The following is an 18306-nucleotide window of genomic DNA, read 5'->3' as shown; positions in this document are numbered from 1 at the left end:
TGATTTGCTCCATTCATGCCATTACCAGTGGTACTTCATCTGTATCGTGTATCTATAAAATCAAAGAACTGCTTAGCTACAGCCATGTAGCATAGGCTAGATGAAACAGCATATAAAACACTAATCAATTTGTCTGTTATTAATAACTGACGGACGGTGCCGCAGATTAGAATGGTTCCAAAATTAAACATTGCGCTCCCATAAACACTCCAAAGTAAACGATAAGTGTACGGTGCTGCTTTGAAACACTTCCTGTTGTAAAGGTAAAGACCAACGCCTAGGTGAGAATTGAACAGAAGTGCATTTGCAATGCCGAAGTGCCATGTTGGAAAAACTCTGCAAGTAAAAACAAAATAGTGTTAATGTTAAAGCCCCATTCCCTACGTTTTTTAGATCTAATTTAAGATCACAAACTATATTTAATGTAAAAATAATACTATATGGTCCTATTGCGATAACTTTTTTCGTCTTTAAACGGTTAAAAATGTGAAAAATAAATCGATTTTAATAATTATAGCGGCCCGCTATAAATCCCAAAATGCATTGCGCGCGGATTGATATTTTTGTTTTTCACCTGTAATTCGCCCACTTTTCGATCGATCGTGAAGCCAAAACAAATGGAAGACTCCTAACTTTTCAGCGAAAATACCGGGTTTTCCCCAATTTGTATCAACGGAGTCTGGCAAAAATAGAAAGACAATTAATGCAGCAACTATACAACGTCAGGCTAGGTATATAGCTAGCGTACGATGTTTGTACGTTACCGATGTTTACCAGCTAGGCCTACAAAACTAAGCCTAGCTAGGCTAGGCCTGAGACCGTCCACGAGAGGTCGATCGCCGCGAGCTACTTAGGTAGTGCATTGTTTCTCACTTTTTATCATAATTTACCATAAAACGTACATTTAAGACAAGGAATGACATGGTTTAATGTTTTTAAAGTGATATATATGTATTATTTTCCAAAAAACGTCCAAAATTGCAGGGAAGGGGTCTTTAACATATTCATTTAGGCAGGCAGATATAAATTTAATATTTTTTTCAAACACACAGCCTTAAAATAAAAGGCTTTTTTTCTTCCGTTATTTATTAACAATATATCAATAAATTAATAGTAGAGTAGGCCGGCCAAGATAGAGCCTCTATTTATTAGACTAGGGCCATCTCTTTCTGTTAATGTTATGCAAACCGTACCAAAATACTCAATAGTCTATAGAGAATAGTTAGTAGCTAGCCTAGGACTAGCCTAGACCCTACTCTAGCTAGCGTAGCCTAGCTAGTAAGCCTACCTAGCCTAGAGGGGCCTACCTAGGTTTATTTTATTTTAGGCCGCGCCTACTTACGCTGGTAAAAATTCTCTATTAAGTATATGTACAGAAAACGACATGTGGCTAACTACTCCTACGATTGGAAGATAAACATAGTTGATATCATCCAATGTTTCCTTCGTCGGGAAATTCCTGATCGATTTTGGAACAGCCATTTCTGTAGTAGGTAGGCCTCTAGCGGATTAGTCAGCTGTAACCCTCTCTCCCCTTCGGTATCTCTCGACTATAAATTTTATAAATAATACGGCACGCCCTCTACGTTTTCGGCCACCTCGACTATACCATTATTATAGGGGTGTAACAAACCATCCTGCCATAAACAGAAAAAAATGGAAACAAATTGTGGAAAGCGTAAGACGGAACAACAACAACGTAGTGTATTATGTTTCATGTAGAGAAGCCTGGTGTCTATTGAATGGGAAGACAATAGTATTCAGTTATTTAACCTACAGTACAAACTACAACAAGGAACAATACAGAACAAAACTAGCAAGCCGCACATACTGTGTTACGGAATGCCAAGACTGTGTAACAAACAATATTACTATATAATAAGTGTAATTTGAACTATCCCCCCCCCCCCACCCACCACTGATAAGAAAGTGCTTATTTTCAACAAGCTGGTGCTGGTGACGTAACATAACAAAAAACACAAATACAATCCCAAAAAATTATGAAACATAGGGAAACTATAGATCGATAATTATTGGAATGATATGTATGATCAATAGAAATTTGTTGCCCGCATCTGGCATTTGAAACCTGTTAAACCATGGTTAAACTACAATAGGCCTACAACTAAACTAAATACTATAGTACAATCAATCGTAATCAAAACATATTAAAAACTACAATACAATACAATCGGAATTAAAACATGTCAAACTACAAAACAACTTAAATAGGGCCTACATTACAATCGGTTAAATTACCTACACTCTAGGCCTAATGTTATGAAATATGTAAAAGACATGTTAACAAATGCCTCTTCACTGGACCTACCACCGCCTTACTCGCAATTAAAATTGTTAACAAAATGGTAAACGAACTACTGTAATTTCTTATCTTCCTTTACACCAAGAAAAAATCATTCGTTTGTGGAATAGAAAGTTCTTATAAGAGGGGCCGATGTTGTACGTTGTACAAGACATTCTAATCGGCCAAATACATCGGTAGATAAGTATTTTTATTTGTGAGGAAAGGGATAATTTCTAACAACATGGATTTGAACCTAAGAACCTGGAATCGGTAGCCGAGCATAATTGAAGATTCATTGACATAACTGTATAAAAAAAAAAGAAATTGATTGACTTTCGAAAACATAATTGGTCTGACGGACTCGGTATACGTTGTTCAATTACAGAAACGTTTAAAACGTTTTAGAAAAACCAAACCTAAAAACACGCAATTCGATTACGTTTAAAAGACGTTCTGTGTTTTTGAACAAAATGGTACAGATTCATTGACATAATTATAAAGTTTATTTGTACCTAACAATCTATGTGATAGATTTGATTAAAAGTACTACTGCCATCTTTATTACATGTGCTACTGTGTTATCGCTAGATAATTTTTTTTTTGTAACTGGAATAAAAGCTAATTTCTTTATATACTTTCTATATCTATAAATCCGTAATAATTATTCAATATCCTTCCTAAGGAATCCACCTAATATCCATATTATTATTAAGGAAGGATACCTAAAAATGATATAGAAATAAAGAGCCATGTGTATTAACTTGTAAACTGCAATTAATTCTGCAGGGCGTAGTTGTTTTCACTTTGTTGCTGAAACATAGTGCGCTAAACAAAAGAACAAGAGCAGCAGTATTTTAATACATTAGCACACTAAATTAATAAATGGGGCACCCCTATTTTTTCCATCTTTTTATAATGGTATAGTCCATACAAGTCAAGGCGACCGAAAACGGCACCTGATTCATTTGACCAATAGAGAAGCTTTCTGAGGGGGAATCCCCTCTCTACATTTTAGCAGTTCATGACGACGAAGCTCATTCAGTGACTATTCTTGTTCACAATTTGTGGAAAAACGACATATAAAGATGGTAAGTAAATACTAAATTAAACGCCGCTGTGTCTTTTAAACTTTAAAGTAACTAAAATGTTAGATAGAATATTAAAATAAATGAAAATAAAGCGAGAAAAACGTGTTTACCTTCCCAACTCACACTAATACGTACATGTAACCTACACAAACCTGCACAAAGCACTCATTTTTAACACTAACAGGCCTAATATTAGTGACGTGGATTTTCCATTCTTTATTTAGGCGGGGAACGGCTTTAGTGCTATTTTATTTGTATTACGATTATACATGAGATAATGCCTCCTACACACATTATGACTAAACATCCAATAAAAAGTCAGCTGTATTGAATTAAACATACAATGAATTACATATAGGTTTCTTAAGTATGAAATGAAATGTTTTAATAATTTTTTTAATATCTTAATACATTCCATGAAATAAATATTAATTAGTACTTTTTAGGTTATATTTTAGCAATGTTTATAATTGTCTTCCAAAGTTGATTTAATTTGTTTATTGTTGTAACTTTCTTGATTGTGATCCTTGTACATATCTTTATAAGTGTGGCACTGTGCCATTGATGTCAAAGAGAAACAATAAAGTTCACATGATCACACACTATATTTTTTTTGTTTATTTCATAATAAACTAGAACATTAAAGTTTAAACTGGAAGTTCCCTATAAACTTTGTTGATATTTCAATTGTTTGTATAATAGGTATTGCAGCAGGATTCAAAGGTTGTTGTCCTAGTATTAACGGGTATCCTGGAGATTAGTTTTCGTAACATGCTTTCTCAATTAGTCATTTTCAAGAATTTTCTAAAAAAAATGTACTTGATTGTAATTTGAAAAAATTAAATGATCGTTAGTGATTTATTAAAAATTCTTAAAATTAAACCTAAATTGTGATACTGTCTCAATAAAACTACAATTATTTATATTTTTTAATAGATACAAACTAATCTACAACTTCTTTGCCGTTATATGTACTTTACACTTACTCATTAGATTAAATTCAACAACACAAAGAGGATACAGTCAAATTTATAATATATTATTGTTTAGATTAACAATACAATCCTGGCACAACAGTACACTCTTTCATTGTCAGTGTTTATATATATATTATGATTAAAACCAAACACCTACACCTCTAACTATGACTGTCCCAGTACTTAAAGTTCTGTCACATAATTTTATCCACCATTTTTACTACATGTAGGAGTTCAATCAAACCAGTGCTTATCCTCTGTTGCGAAATATTAAGCAATAACTGTGTGTACTGTATTTAGATTATTGTGAAAGGGTCTGTTTTTTTCATTATTTTATAATCATTATTATTTTATCATTGAATTTAAATTTTTGTTATCAAATAGAATACAAATTTCTATTTTGATGATGAAATCCGTGACATTTCTAGATATTTCTTTGATATGATATTATCTTCAAACCAAATTAAACCATTATGTCACAAATAAAAATAGATGTGACAATGACAGTATTCTGGTATTTTATCCTATGATGAGTGAACACATGCTTGTCACCCTGTAGTAAATCAAGAGGGGGAACCCCTTCCTGCTATTTCTTATGTCTGTACTTTCACTTCACTGTTTTTTATTTGTAAGTATGTGATTTTGAAATTTCTAATTAATAATTTTTAAAATTAAAGTTTAGTAATATTAATTTTTTATTAGATAATGATTATTTCACAATTATTGTTCTGTTACTTTTAAAATAAGTGATTTTTTTTTTATTGATATGTTATTAATTATCGACCAGAGATACACATTAAATGATGATTTCAAATTACACATTACAAAAATAGTTATAAATCAAAATATTATTGTGTTATACCATTAAAAAATGATTATAGTTATGCAATGCACTATAAGATCAAAGTTTTAATTTCATATAAAAAAAATCACAAATCCAATTTTGTTTAAATAGAATTATGAATAACCTAACATATCAAGAAGTCTTAGCAGAAAACAGAATACTGAAGAATGAAAATGACAAACTTAAAAGATCCAGCGAAGGAATACATGTCATCAGTAAGTAACATCCATTGTTGATCCTATGCAATAATAAGTAAAAAATGGGCTTATTATAACTTTGCATGAATGCATTTATATAGATACCAGCAATTCAATTTCACAACCTTTTAAACTCCCAAAAACTACTGCTTTATATTTTTAGGTGAGGCATTGGTGGAGTCAAGAAAAGAAGGAGAGAAACTAAAAGGCACTATCCGAATTTTGACTCAGCAGTTGTCCTCTGTTTCATCATCAGAATCATGTAGTAATAGCATTTCAATTCATACCATTGGTAAGAATATTTATTGTTTTTTAGTATGGTTAATAATTGTCAATTATTTCATTCTTCAAGATTATATAATCATTTAAAATGATTCTAATCTTGTGTATTCATAAAGTTTTGATGGGTTATTATTGATTAAGTATTCAGGATAGATTTATTTACAAATTTATGCCTGCTTCAAATTAAAAATGTGTATTTAAAAAATGAATGTGATATACACAGTAGAACCCCTATTTAACTGTAAGTTACCGTTGGTCGCAGTGTTTAAACATTTATTGTCCTGTTCTTTTAACAAAAAAGTATCCTCGTCGTGAGGTGGTTTCCCGAATGATCGTAAAATCAAAACGGTACTGGGTATGACCAACTAGCGTTATTGTCACCGGCTAGTCATCCATTCATAGAAGTACTAATGTAGTAGCCTACCTGTACGGTGACCATAGAATGTGACCCGAGGCATGACTAACTACGACTTTTAGATGATAGAAAGTTGAGAAAAAATGTTACGAGTAGTTGTACGACATGAAGATGTTTATGAAATTAACGTCATGAGGTAACTTCCCGATTGATCGTAATCAAAACGGTACTGGGTTTGGTCTACTAGCGTTCCTGCTCCCAACCAGTACATCCATTCATAGAAGCCTTAATGAAGTAAGCCTACCTGGTGGTGGCCATAGAACGGTCCCGAGATAACGACTATACTTCGGCTTTAGTCGATAGAAGATTGAATAAATTGTTAGAGATAGAGTATACGATGTTATGATTATGTGTAGATATGTGATTTGTTCTTTTTATTCCAATGATGTTATGTATTTAATAAATTTGTTATATCAATTAATTAAATTATCGTAGATTGCATATTATGCGATGAATATTATTTAATAAATTTTTGATATATTATTATTATTATATTAATAAAAATTAATATGAGTCCTAAAAGAGGGGTTCAAGTGTATTCCAACCCACTAAATTTGAATTCTTGAGGTAAGCCCGTCAAATGTGATACATTTTGTGTTAAAAAAAGTGGCCATAAATCTTAAATCAGTATTTTGTTCTTAATAGTGAACAAAATATTATTTCCACTTAACATTTTAGATAAACACTCATCAATATCAGATCAAACTCTACTGGGTCTTGCTGATAAGTTTGGCTCCAATTGGAGAAGCCTTGCCTTCCGACTCGACATCAAGACTGAAGATGTTGACAGAGTTCAAGAAGAGTACGAATCTGCCAAGGAACAGATCTTTCAAATTCTTCTCTTGTGGAAACAGAAACAAACTCCATCCTCAGATGTTCATGCTAAACTTGTGTCTGTGCTGGAAAGAACTGGACGTTTAGATCTTGCAGAAATGCTTCAAACAGGTATGGAGATAATGTAAAACAGATAGATGGATCAGGTTTAACAATCCAATCATTATAAAATATCCTGACATCATAGACAACCAATACCACAATTGGTTGGGGTAAAGCACATACAGTGTATTCCTTATAAAGATTTAAATTGATGACTTTATATTTTAGGTTTTTTTGAAAGAAATGAAACAACCAATTATGATTTGCCATGGTTTGTTGATGCTGTCAGTTTTGAGTGCAAAAATGATTGGCGGGAACTTGCAGAACAATTTGGTTTAACTTCAGAACAGATTGCTGTGAACTCAAAATTACCACCAGCAGAGAGGATATACGGACTCTTTGACATTTGGTTGAATGATCTAAAGCATGGAGATAATGTTATCCAGCTGCTTGCGACTGCATTGAAAGACATTGGAAGAGAAGATGTAGCAGATAAAATCATTGAAGGTTTGCAGTCATTGTTAATCTAAATTAGTATCCTAGTACCAAAGAATCATAATATTAGAATGCCATCCATTGTTCCATTTATGTTATTTCTAGACTAGGCTTTTCTAATTATGTTGCACTTGCAAAACAATTTTTAAACTTCTAAAATTGTGTAGAATTGTAAATGATGCACCAAGGGAGGTTTTGATTAAACTGTCATAAATGGCTACACAGTAATACGCTATATTTACATTATTAACAGCATCTAAACTCAGACCTAAATATGTGGAAGAGTGGAGTATGAAACATCAGGAGACATCAACAACTTTGAATCCAAAGCCTAAATCATCTGAGTGTGACACAATGTCAGGAATTCCATCACTGAAGAACTCAAGTATTCATTCTAGAGAGCCTACTGGTATTCAATCTATTGAGTCTAATGTTACCAAGCAAGAGTCTGTGAGAAGCTTTGGTGTTCAAGAGAGAATGGATTCTACTAGCTCAATGGTAATATGCAAATCTTTTTCATTGTATGCTTTCTGCAACCTTGTTACAAACACTTATTGATTGTTAACATATTTCTATAAACATATATAACCAGTATACTTCATTACATTTATTTCCAACAAATTAGTGAGCACAACATTATTAAAAAAGGTGCAAAATGTTGCAGCAATTAAGATCATACTGTACACTTGGATCATTTAATAGTACTATTCCATGTGTTTAATAGAGTGAACAAGAACATGACACAAGTCTCTCATTGCAAATCAAAGACATTGAAAAGATTTGCAGAACACAGTTTGGGAGCTCTGAGTTAACTAATGGATTGGCCAAGATGTTACCACAAAGCATACAACAGGACAAGCAATTGAAACAACTAAAAGTAAGCATAATATAATACTTTTTAGTGTTTTCTTCTCTCCTCCAAAGATTCTTATTATTCAATATTTAAACTCCACAGAAAGCTTCTCAAAATGAATTTCTTCAGTTATATATTCTTCTTGAGTTAGGCATGGCAGATCTTTGCTCTTCTTGTAAAGGTGTCTTCTGTGGATCATTATACATACATTACATATTTTTCTTTAGACACTCAGGCATGCAACAATTGAACAAAACCAACGATTGAAGGAAGATCTTGAAGACAAGAACCAAACAATCAATGATCTTAGGTAAGTCTACCTGGCAACAGGTTAAGTTGGCATCTTTAACATTACTCAGTCATTTTAGTGACATCATGTGTTTCATCAAATTCAGACATTGTGCTTTGATGCATACAGTAATGCTCTAAAGTATAAATTATTAAAATAATATTTTTGTTTCTGTGTATAGTAATTCATTTGACCAAGATTTTGTCATGTGTTGTCTGATTTTAAAGCAATTTACTTTAAAACATGTTTGTTAATATCTACTAATTTTTTTAATGATTTGTAATGTAATTTCAGATTGGAAGCAAGACGTCTAAAAAATGAACTTGAAGATTTGAAGAAAGTGAAAGAAGATGAAAACTTATATAGTTTTGAAGTTGTTACAACAGGTGATGCACATGCATTGAGAAAGGAAGAAAAACTTGTAAGTAATAATATAAATAATAAATATAATAATAATTAAGATTTATAGAGCGCACTTATCCATAAAGTGCTCATGGCGCTTGTGAAAACCATGAGAAATGCAACCATGAAACTAAAAACAACAATTTTGCAAAAAGAAAAAAAAACGGAAAAAAGCAGACCAATCGAACCCACATCACTGCTTGTGAAGTTTATTTTACTACCAACCAATGTCATGTGATGTTGTCAACCTTTCACTGCATATTTGCAGTTTCCCCTTTCAGGTTTTCATAGAAATGTATGCCTGACATATTATTAAAAAGATAGTTGTGTTTACAGTCAAACTATATTTGCACTGTACATATAATCAATAATCAGTAAAATGTATTGATCTCAGAAATACGTTTACATACATTTCCGGCATAAGAAATGAATGGTGTTATACACAGAAATGCAATCTTTTATGTTTAGGGTTCCTATTTTAGATTTTACACATACAGTCATGATGGCTGTCTTTATTTTTGTGGCAATTTCATGAAATATGGCCATCTTAATCGATTAATTAGATTTTTAAAGTTGTAAACAATTTGAGTGAGAACACACCATTCGAGACAGAATAACAAAATATCAAACAATTGGTATGGTCATTCGGTTGTGAAGTGATTTGTTTAGATAATAAGAAGATAATTTGGATTTGTTGTAATGAAAATCTATTTATAAACACCTGTATATTTTATTCCATTACATTTAGAAATACTATTATTTCCTGTAACATTATCATATTGTAATATCTTTATTGGGTTTGTGCAGATCTCTTTATCAACCAAAGAGAACAGAAGTTACTATATCCACAATTCAAAAATATATACAGTAAAATTCCCTTACATTATTTTGGTGTACAAACAATAGCAATCAATCAATATTTATATAATAAAGGTCAACTTATTTCCTATTTCAATAGGTAGGTATACAATTTCACTTAAAATGTATTTATGTAATATAAATTTATAATAAGTAATGAATGGTTATTTTCAAAATCATTTACCTATGTAATTTATTATTTTTGTATTGTAAATATTATTTTTTTATTAAGAAAAAAAGAGAAAATGAGACATACTAATGGTTTGTTAGGTACATTATCTATTTGTTTCTCCTCAATTAATTTCTTTACACTCAACATCCTTTCAATGCAAATTTTAATTAAATTCACTAGATTGAGTTTTCTTTGTTAAGCTCTGTCCACACTATCTAGTTTGACAAGTGTCTCAAAATATGGTACTGGTAATGATATGCTTAAATATGGTAGTGACATGACAACATCATGTCCGTATATGGACATATCACATTTTTTGTCAAATAAAGTTTGATAGTGTAGACAGAGCTTTAGAATTCTATACTAAGCTCAAGTTTAATATTCAAAGCAATACTTAGTAGCAGTACTTGAACATATTTCTCCAGTTTTACGTGACTTACACTGGTTGCCTGTAGATCAGCGCATTCGTTTTAAAATCCTGTTGCTGACATATAAGGCCATCAACGGATGTGCTCCAGCCTACATATGTGACATCATTACTCCGTCAACCAACTCTTCGCTTCGTTCATCCTGCAGACTTCTTCTAAAACCTGGACCCCGTTCCAGAACTCGGTTTTACGGTGATCGTGCTTTCGCTGTCGCAGCCCCAAAACTCTGGAACACTCTACCCCTCGAAATACGCTCATCAAAATCTGTTACCACATTTAAAACTAAACTCAAAACTCATCTCTTCAGAGAAGCATAATCACACGCTACTACTTGCACAGATCTTGGAAAACACAGCGCTTTGAAACCTTTGTCTCTTGCGCTTTATAAATGTTATTTATTATTATTATTACTGTAGGCAATATGGAACAAAAGCATGTTTTTATCCGCTACATCATATATTTACTAGAAAGGAAGGAAATATTGAATCTTCACTTTAGGAATTACAGGCATTACAGTGTACCACAAACATAATATTACTAATACTTGTAATATAATCTTCTAACAGTATTGTATAATATTATTGATTGAAAATGAAATAACCAAAATTTAAAACTTTGAAACAAAAATAACCCATTATAAATTTGAATCTCAGGTTATACTTAAGCTCTGTCTAAACTATCAAATGTGACATAAAATATGATGTGCCCATATATGGAGATGATGATGTCATATCACTACCATATTTGGTTGGGCACATCACACTTTTCTATAGTGTAGACAGAGCTTAAGTAAACAAGAAATATAATTAATATCAACAAGGAAATGAAGCCAAAACATTTGGGACTTTTCTGTTTAGATTTTCTGCTCTATTTAGATCGACGCTGAGTTAGATCACTTGAACTTCCTCTAAGAAATGGCTATGGCAATACATGATAAACAAATGTCTGCACTGTATTATCATAAATTAACAAATTTAATGTTCATGCTAGGTTTAAAAAAATGATCCAGATATTTTCACTTCTAATTTGATTCCTAAAAAAAGTCTTTAGTCTATATAATTTACCTTATATTAATCGTTAAATTTACGAAATTTTTAATTTTTAATAAAAATAAATATTGAATGAAATGAAATTAATATATGGAGCAAGGATTTATTTTAAATAGTTCTGTCAGTGGCATGTATTGTAGTTTTGCTTTCCAGTGACAAGGTCCTGGTTTTAAATCCTGTCTTTGTCACAGTACCAGTATTGTTTACTGCCAAAAAGTGCTAAGTATTTATAATAATAATGATACTTAATTTATATTGCGCATATAAGCAGGTACTCCCGGAATAAATAAATAAATGATCTTCAATATGGTATTAATTATGATCAAACTATATTATATTATAATTTAGCAAAATAGTTCTATGTTAAATACTGGCTAATCAAATTCAAAGCTTTATAATAAATAAAGATTGTTTCTCTTTAAATCAACAAAACAACGTACGCAAAGAAACAAAGTATGCGTAACACAAGAGACCAATCACAAGTGACGGTTTCGGTTAATCTTTCACATGATTGGTCAAATTACTTATCACCGTGCATTGCATCCAAGAAAGAATACATTTCTGGTTTTTTTAGAAAGTCCCATGAGATAGTTGACTAATACACAGAAATTATTATTAATATCATGAATAATATAATAATGATATGCTTCACAGGATGTGGAGACAAAGCAAGGAACATCTTCAGACAACAAACCACAAGACAACCTTGTTATTGTGAATCTAAGAAAGGAAAATGCATCATTGAAAAAACAGGTCGACGAGGTAGGAATAATATCAATATAACATTTAAAGAAAAACAAAAACGGCACCATAAAGGAATATTGGATACTCCCATTGCTTGGTGATACTTTGTACTACAGGCACAGTTATGTTAAACATTAAGTTTTGATGAATTTGAAACTATATAAAAAGCATTTCTATATTTGTGACAACAATAAATCTAGTGTGTATAATATTAAAACATGCATTGCCTTCTAAAAGTAAACAATTGTTTAAAAAAAGATGTTTGGTTTATGAAGAATGTATACCTCTAGTTTTAAGAAAATGGTTGGAGTAAACAATCTTTAATATTTTGATAGCTTCCCCCCTAAAATAAGGCCTCATTTTAATATTAACATTTTGACATAATATTTATCACTCTCTAAATAGTTTTGAGGCACAAGTTTGTAGAATGACACAATAAAGTAGTAGAAACCCTGAAATTAATTTATGAAAATATTAAATTGTAAGATTCTAAAAGTGAACAATGAATGGGATCAACATTATGCCGGAATGAAGTCTAGTTACGAAGCTAAGCTTAAAAAAGCTGAAGAAGTCAAACAACAGTTCAAGCAAGATCTTGATCAAAAGCTGCAAGAAAGCATGCAACGGATGGCGGTAGAAAATAAACAAGAATCAATTCTGGACAAAAAACAAAGAGAGTTTGATCAGATGTTGACTCAAGCTAAAACAAGAATTGATGCCATTGAGGTAAGCTCTAACTTTTGTCATCGAGTCAACTTCAACATAACAAGTGTAACAAATAAATAAATGCTTTTATTTCATTTGTATTCATAACATTTGCTAGCCAGGAGTGAATATATATATATGAATGTTTTTCCACAAAATGTTTTGATTATCTTAATTAAATAACATTATTATTTTAAAGTTGGAACGAGATGAACATCGAGATAGATCAGCAAGACTTGAGAAATGGGTTCACATGTTAATCAGCAAGAAAACTGAAAATGAAGAGGAAATCAGCAGATTGAATCAGGTTGGTATTCTGAAAGATCAGATGATTTAAATATATGGATAAGAGTGGGACACGTCAGTATTGCTTGCTTGTCTAAATCAGCATTAAATTGAGGATTTTTGATTACCAAAATGCTGTATTCCTAGGAATATTGCACACTAAAATAAATTTATATTTAACATGGCAATAAGTGTCTAACTACACTGTTGTGTTCTTATGTGAAGTGTATGAGTAACTTGTACTTTTAGTAACGTCTTTGTGGGACGTAAAGATAATCTCCAGTTATTATTTACTTGATATGATACAGTAAATTTCTTGAGAATTTGCATAATTTGATTGTTACCATTTACTAATGAAATTGTTTAGGGTTAGGAACTTGAACAAAGCATGCAGCAACATTGGGAGTTTGAAATTCATCATGGAGCAGCAGCAGCAGCGGCTGTTGGATTTTTTTTTTTTCTTCTACTCAAATTGTTTGTGATTTATTAACAGGAACTTAAACAAAGCATGCAGCAACCTCAGGAGTTTTAGATTCACCGTGGAGCAGCAGCAGCAGCTGTTGGAGTTTTTTTCTATTTTCTTCTAATCAAATTGTTTGGGGTTTGTTAACAGGAACTTGAACAAAGCATGCAGCAACCTCGTGAGTTTGAAATTCACCGTGGAGCAGCAGCAGCAGCTGTTGGAATTGATGAGATGAGGATTCCAAGAGGAGCAGACGATGATGTATCACAGAGAATGAAAGAACAAGTGGATCTGCTTCAGCAGCAGAACATGGCATTCCAATCAGATTTCAACCAGGAACGCAGAGATCGTCAGCACACCGCCGGTCAACTTGCAGAAGCTAAAGAGGAGTTGCACAATTTGAGAAAAATTGCAAAAGATCTGCAAGAACAGGTACCTACTGATTTTGTGTTTTGTACACTTTAGCTTTTTAACTTTCTAATTTATGAAATATTTCATTGCTTGGATTGATTTTTTTTTTCATTTGTTATTGCATTTACCTAGTAATATTAAACCATCCTATTATTATTTATATTCAGGTGAATTACTATGAAGGTGACAGAAGAATCAAACAACCACCACCGGTTAGTATTGATATTAGTTGACACTACTTTACATTCCATCATATCTATTAACAATTAATAATAAACCAATATATCTGGTATTGAGGTGTAAAGTTATTATTTTGACAGTTTTCAATATGCTTCCTCTTTCAGGGATACAAAAGTTATTACATTCATGAAGTTCCTCCTCGGGGCAAGGTATGTATTTATGCTTCCTCAACAAATTGTGTATAGTTTATGTTAGTACATAGGTGGCTATTAGCAACAATATTGCTGGTGGAAATGCTTTTAAGGAAATAAACAAACCATATAGAACACCATTTGTAAATGTATCAATCAGCAAGTTCACATATAAAGTAATGTCAAGATTTAACCTGACCTTCCATATCTCTTTACTTTTTATTTTGTTAGAAGAAAGCTTTTTCAATATGCCGCTAGTCAAAGGCATAATATCACTGACAAAATTATATTTATTTTGTTTAAATGAACAAGTTATGTACACTATTTTGTGTTTTCTTTCTGTCAGATGATTAGACGTGGTGTAAACTATGGTGGTAATGATATGTTCATTGATGGTGATGTTGAAATTGATGGTGTGGATGCTTCTAGCCCTGTGTTGAAAAACGCTGACTCCGAATGTCCAATGTAAGTTGTTTTACAGCACTTGTTGCAAGACTGGCCAATTTTGCTGTGTGCTGAACCGTAACATTCAGGTGTGGTTTGGTCTGAGAAAATGTTTGTAAGTTAGGTTACCATCAATGTTTGTTTGTGGTTATACGAGTTTGAATATTACATCTTTCAGAGTGTGTATGTTAAGTTATTGGTCATGCATGAATGCACATAGTGCAAACATCTAATGATGATACTCTAGTTGATAGAGATATATATTGAGTTTAACTAAGATTTGAAATAATTGTAACTAATGTATGTTTGTCAAACATGCCACAACTTTGTGAAGGAATGTGCCTGTTCTATGTTTATGCAAAGAGCCAATAGAAAAGTATTACTATTTGATAGTTACAAAAACTATCGGTAGTGAAGAGGTAATATTGAAGAGGTTAAGTAGATATTGAGCACGAACACTGCCTGATGTATGTTATGAAATGAGAAGAAGAGAATTGTGAAAGAATTGGACCAGTGTGTTTCCGATGATCATACTATCAAAGAGTATGTGTATAAGTTTAATTTTTTGTGATTTGAAGAATGAAATGAAATGAATTTGAAAGAATGAAATCCAGAAGACCTTAAAAAGTAAAACAAATATTTTTGATGTATTACATAAGATCATGATGTCGAAGTTAATTATGTCTTGTGAAAAACTACATGTAATGAGATAACAATATCAAAGAGCTCATGTTAAGAAATTTAGCATAAAAGTTAACTGTCTCTGAAGGTTGATGAAAAGACCAGTACAGTTCTTAATTTGGGGCTCCCAAGATAGCATTGTGCCTGATGTGTTTTGATGAAACAGACCACATTATTGAAGAAATTAACTAGGCCTTGAGAAAGAATTTTTCCTGGTGCAGTATACTTTTTCTAGAAAGAATATTAAAAAACATGATGAGCATGACAATGGCTTCTGGAAAGACAGTACTGGATGTACAGTACGGTATACTGCAATATGATGAAGTTAGTGCCTTGTGAGAGTTTGATAGTTAAGCCTGTTTTCCAGGCGACATTGAGCTACATGGAGTTGCGTTGAATGAACAAGTTTCTAATGCACAGTAGAATGACTTATCTAGACCTTATGAAACTTTGAATAAATTGTACCTCAACAATTTGAAAAGTAAGCAGCTAATAGTTTTGAAAAGAACAGAAAAGAACTACACTACTGTAGATGACCTTCACTAGGCCTGGTGTATTTTTGTTGAAAAGGGGCTAAACTGTACAGAAAAGAGCTTAACTAAAGCTTCAGAAAGAATTTTGGAACTCTGCCTAGAAAGGTAATTTATCGCTGATGATCTGAAATATATGTATACTTACAATTTTAACACTAAGGAGTAAGAAGATTTAGACATGTTTTCTAATCTACTAATTGCTTACTGATTGTGATATAAATATTGTGGTTTTATTTGTTTTTAGTTGTCAGAGATCTATTGCTGACAAGCAAGAATTGGAGAGACATGTTGAAAGATGTACTAACAATTTCACCTAGTTAAAAATGGTAAGATGATGATAGAATATCCAGTACTGTGATCACTATATAAAATAATATTCTAATATATTATTTTATATAGTGTAGTATGCCATTTGACATATATATTTATATATATATGTCACACAGTATTGTATGTGCACAAGTATGATTATGTCATCAACACGTTTTCAAACATTTGTTTGGCTTTTTAATGAATGTATTAATGTTTGCATGATGAATAGTACTATTGATTTAAACTAGAATGTTAAACATTAATTATGTTAAAATGAAAAATCAAAATAAGTAGATGTTGATGAGACAAAAGTGACGCAATATAAAACATTGCTAGTGATTTATGTTTAAAAAAAAATATGTATTTTGATGTCATTACATAGACTTGCAGTTTGTTATATAGTTTTAAGTTTATTTTACTTCTCAATTTGTGGTTTATCTTCAGAGTAGTAGGCCTAATAAATGGAAATGTTGCGGTTTGGAAGGGATAATAATTAACTGTTATTATTACTACCAAATAGAAACTTCATTCATATTCTACTCTGATAAGACAATATAAAGTTAATACAAACATATAATAAACAAGCTTATCGTAAGATAAAATGTCATTAACATTACTCATTTTCAAATTTATATTATTATACTGTATCTTAAATACAACACAACTTTTTAATTACCGTAGTTAATTTAGTATTTACTTAAAAGAAGGAAACCATTTTGTTGATAATTTTGCTCTTAATGTCATAAAACATGATATCATCTAACACTAACTACTAATAAAATATTTGTTGTACATCGCATGCGTAGCATAGTTATGAAGATATATTTATTGTTTACTTGTTCAGTTGGATGTTTCATAAAACACCAACAAACAAATAAAACAATAAATGTTCTAAATAATGTGTTGCTTGGGTCCAAATATTATAAAAAGAAAAAACAATTTGGAAAAAGAATACTATTCGAAAACGGAAAAAAAAAGAATACAGGAAAAAGTCTACAGAAAAGTCAAAAAAAAAATGATATACCGCACCGTACTAATAATAAACGTCATCTATACTCCGCACTAATGGAAACATTAACTTTTTAAATAATGGCGTTTGCTTATACCTTTAAAACAATTTATTCAAAAATTGAATGGTATGTGGTAGGGAGTAAGTTTTTTTAGTAATCGTAACATTATTGATCTTCAATTTGGTGTTGGATTTAATATTGTAATGATAATGTATTTATCAATATCTAGCATTAGAACAAAAAATAGGCGTAACCAACATAATCAAACATTTGAAATTGACAAAACGTATCTCACGTTATGATATTATATGCGGTGTTTGGATTTGAGTGTTATGTACTGTATTTAGAATGAAACATTTAGCAACGACAATACCAACTATCATACTCAAATGAGTTCATACTCAAATGAATACGTGTGCAATGTTTATCTCCAATGGAGATAAGCCTATCTATAACTCGTTGCTATCTGTTCAATATGTTGTGTTTAAAGAATCAATAAACCTTTGCTTATGCTTATATGTTGAGTATAATTTTGTTTTCATTCATAAATACATTAATAAAAAAAACATTTTAAGAGCACTTGGACAGAATTGAGATAAAAATACAGTTATATCAATGAGGCTCATGGAATTATTTGAATTTAAAAGGGGTTTTTCTTCTTCTAAAGTTGTCTATATGTTATAGAAAATAGATGAGAAACGCAGTTATTACTTATAGAGATTATTATAAATATATAATATATAACAAATGCTGTCTGGCCTAGTCATCTATGTTGAAAGCCCGAACAATTTAGAATAGTACTGTATAACAGAAATGA

At 31.4% G+C, this 18306-nt stretch overlaps 1 protein-coding gene across 5 annotated transcripts; it reads left to right on the top strand.

Moving 5' to 3' along the window:
• Window positions 1–3264: 3264 nt before the first annotated feature.
• LOC140052175 (uncharacterized) lies at window positions 3265–18005 on the top strand. 5 transcript variants are annotated; one of them, XM_072097610.1, is made up of 17 exons: window positions 3265–3393; window positions 5326–5429; window positions 5575–5703; window positions 6787–7053; window positions 7213–7491; window positions 7733–7977; window positions 8204–8356; window positions 8560–8642; window positions 8916–9042; window positions 12185–12292; window positions 12761–13000; window positions 13179–13286; window positions 13878–14159; window positions 14306–14350; window positions 14483–14527; window positions 14856–14974; window positions 16412–18005. In XM_072097610.1, the coding sequence occupies exons 2-17, from the start codon at window positions 5330–5332 to the stop codon at window positions 16482–16484; spliced, it is 2403 nt and encodes an 800-aa protein (XP_071953711.1). In that variant the 5' UTR covers window positions 3265–3393; window positions 5326–5329; the 3' UTR covers window positions 16485–18005. The 5 variants fall into 5 exon arrangements, with proteins under 5 accessions (XP_071953711.1, XP_071953714.1, XP_071953715.1 ...); XM_072097613.1 differs by lacking the exon at window positions 16412–18005 and adding an exon at window positions 15723–16383; XM_072097611.1 differs by lacking the exon at window positions 3265–3393 and adding an exon at window positions 4601–4684.
• The last annotated feature ends 301 nt before the right edge of the window (window positions 18006–18306 follow it).

The sequence above is a fragment of the Antedon mediterranea genome, chromosome 6, assembly GCF_964355755.1.
Source record: "Antedon mediterranea chromosome 6, ecAntMedi1.1, whole genome shotgun sequence".
Classification (NCBI taxonomy): domain Eukaryota; kingdom Metazoa; phylum Echinodermata; class Crinoidea; order Comatulida; family Antedonidae; genus Antedon; species Antedon mediterranea.
The sequence above is the reverse complement of the archived record's forward strand: the minus strand, read 5'-3'. Positions and strand labels throughout refer to the sequence as shown.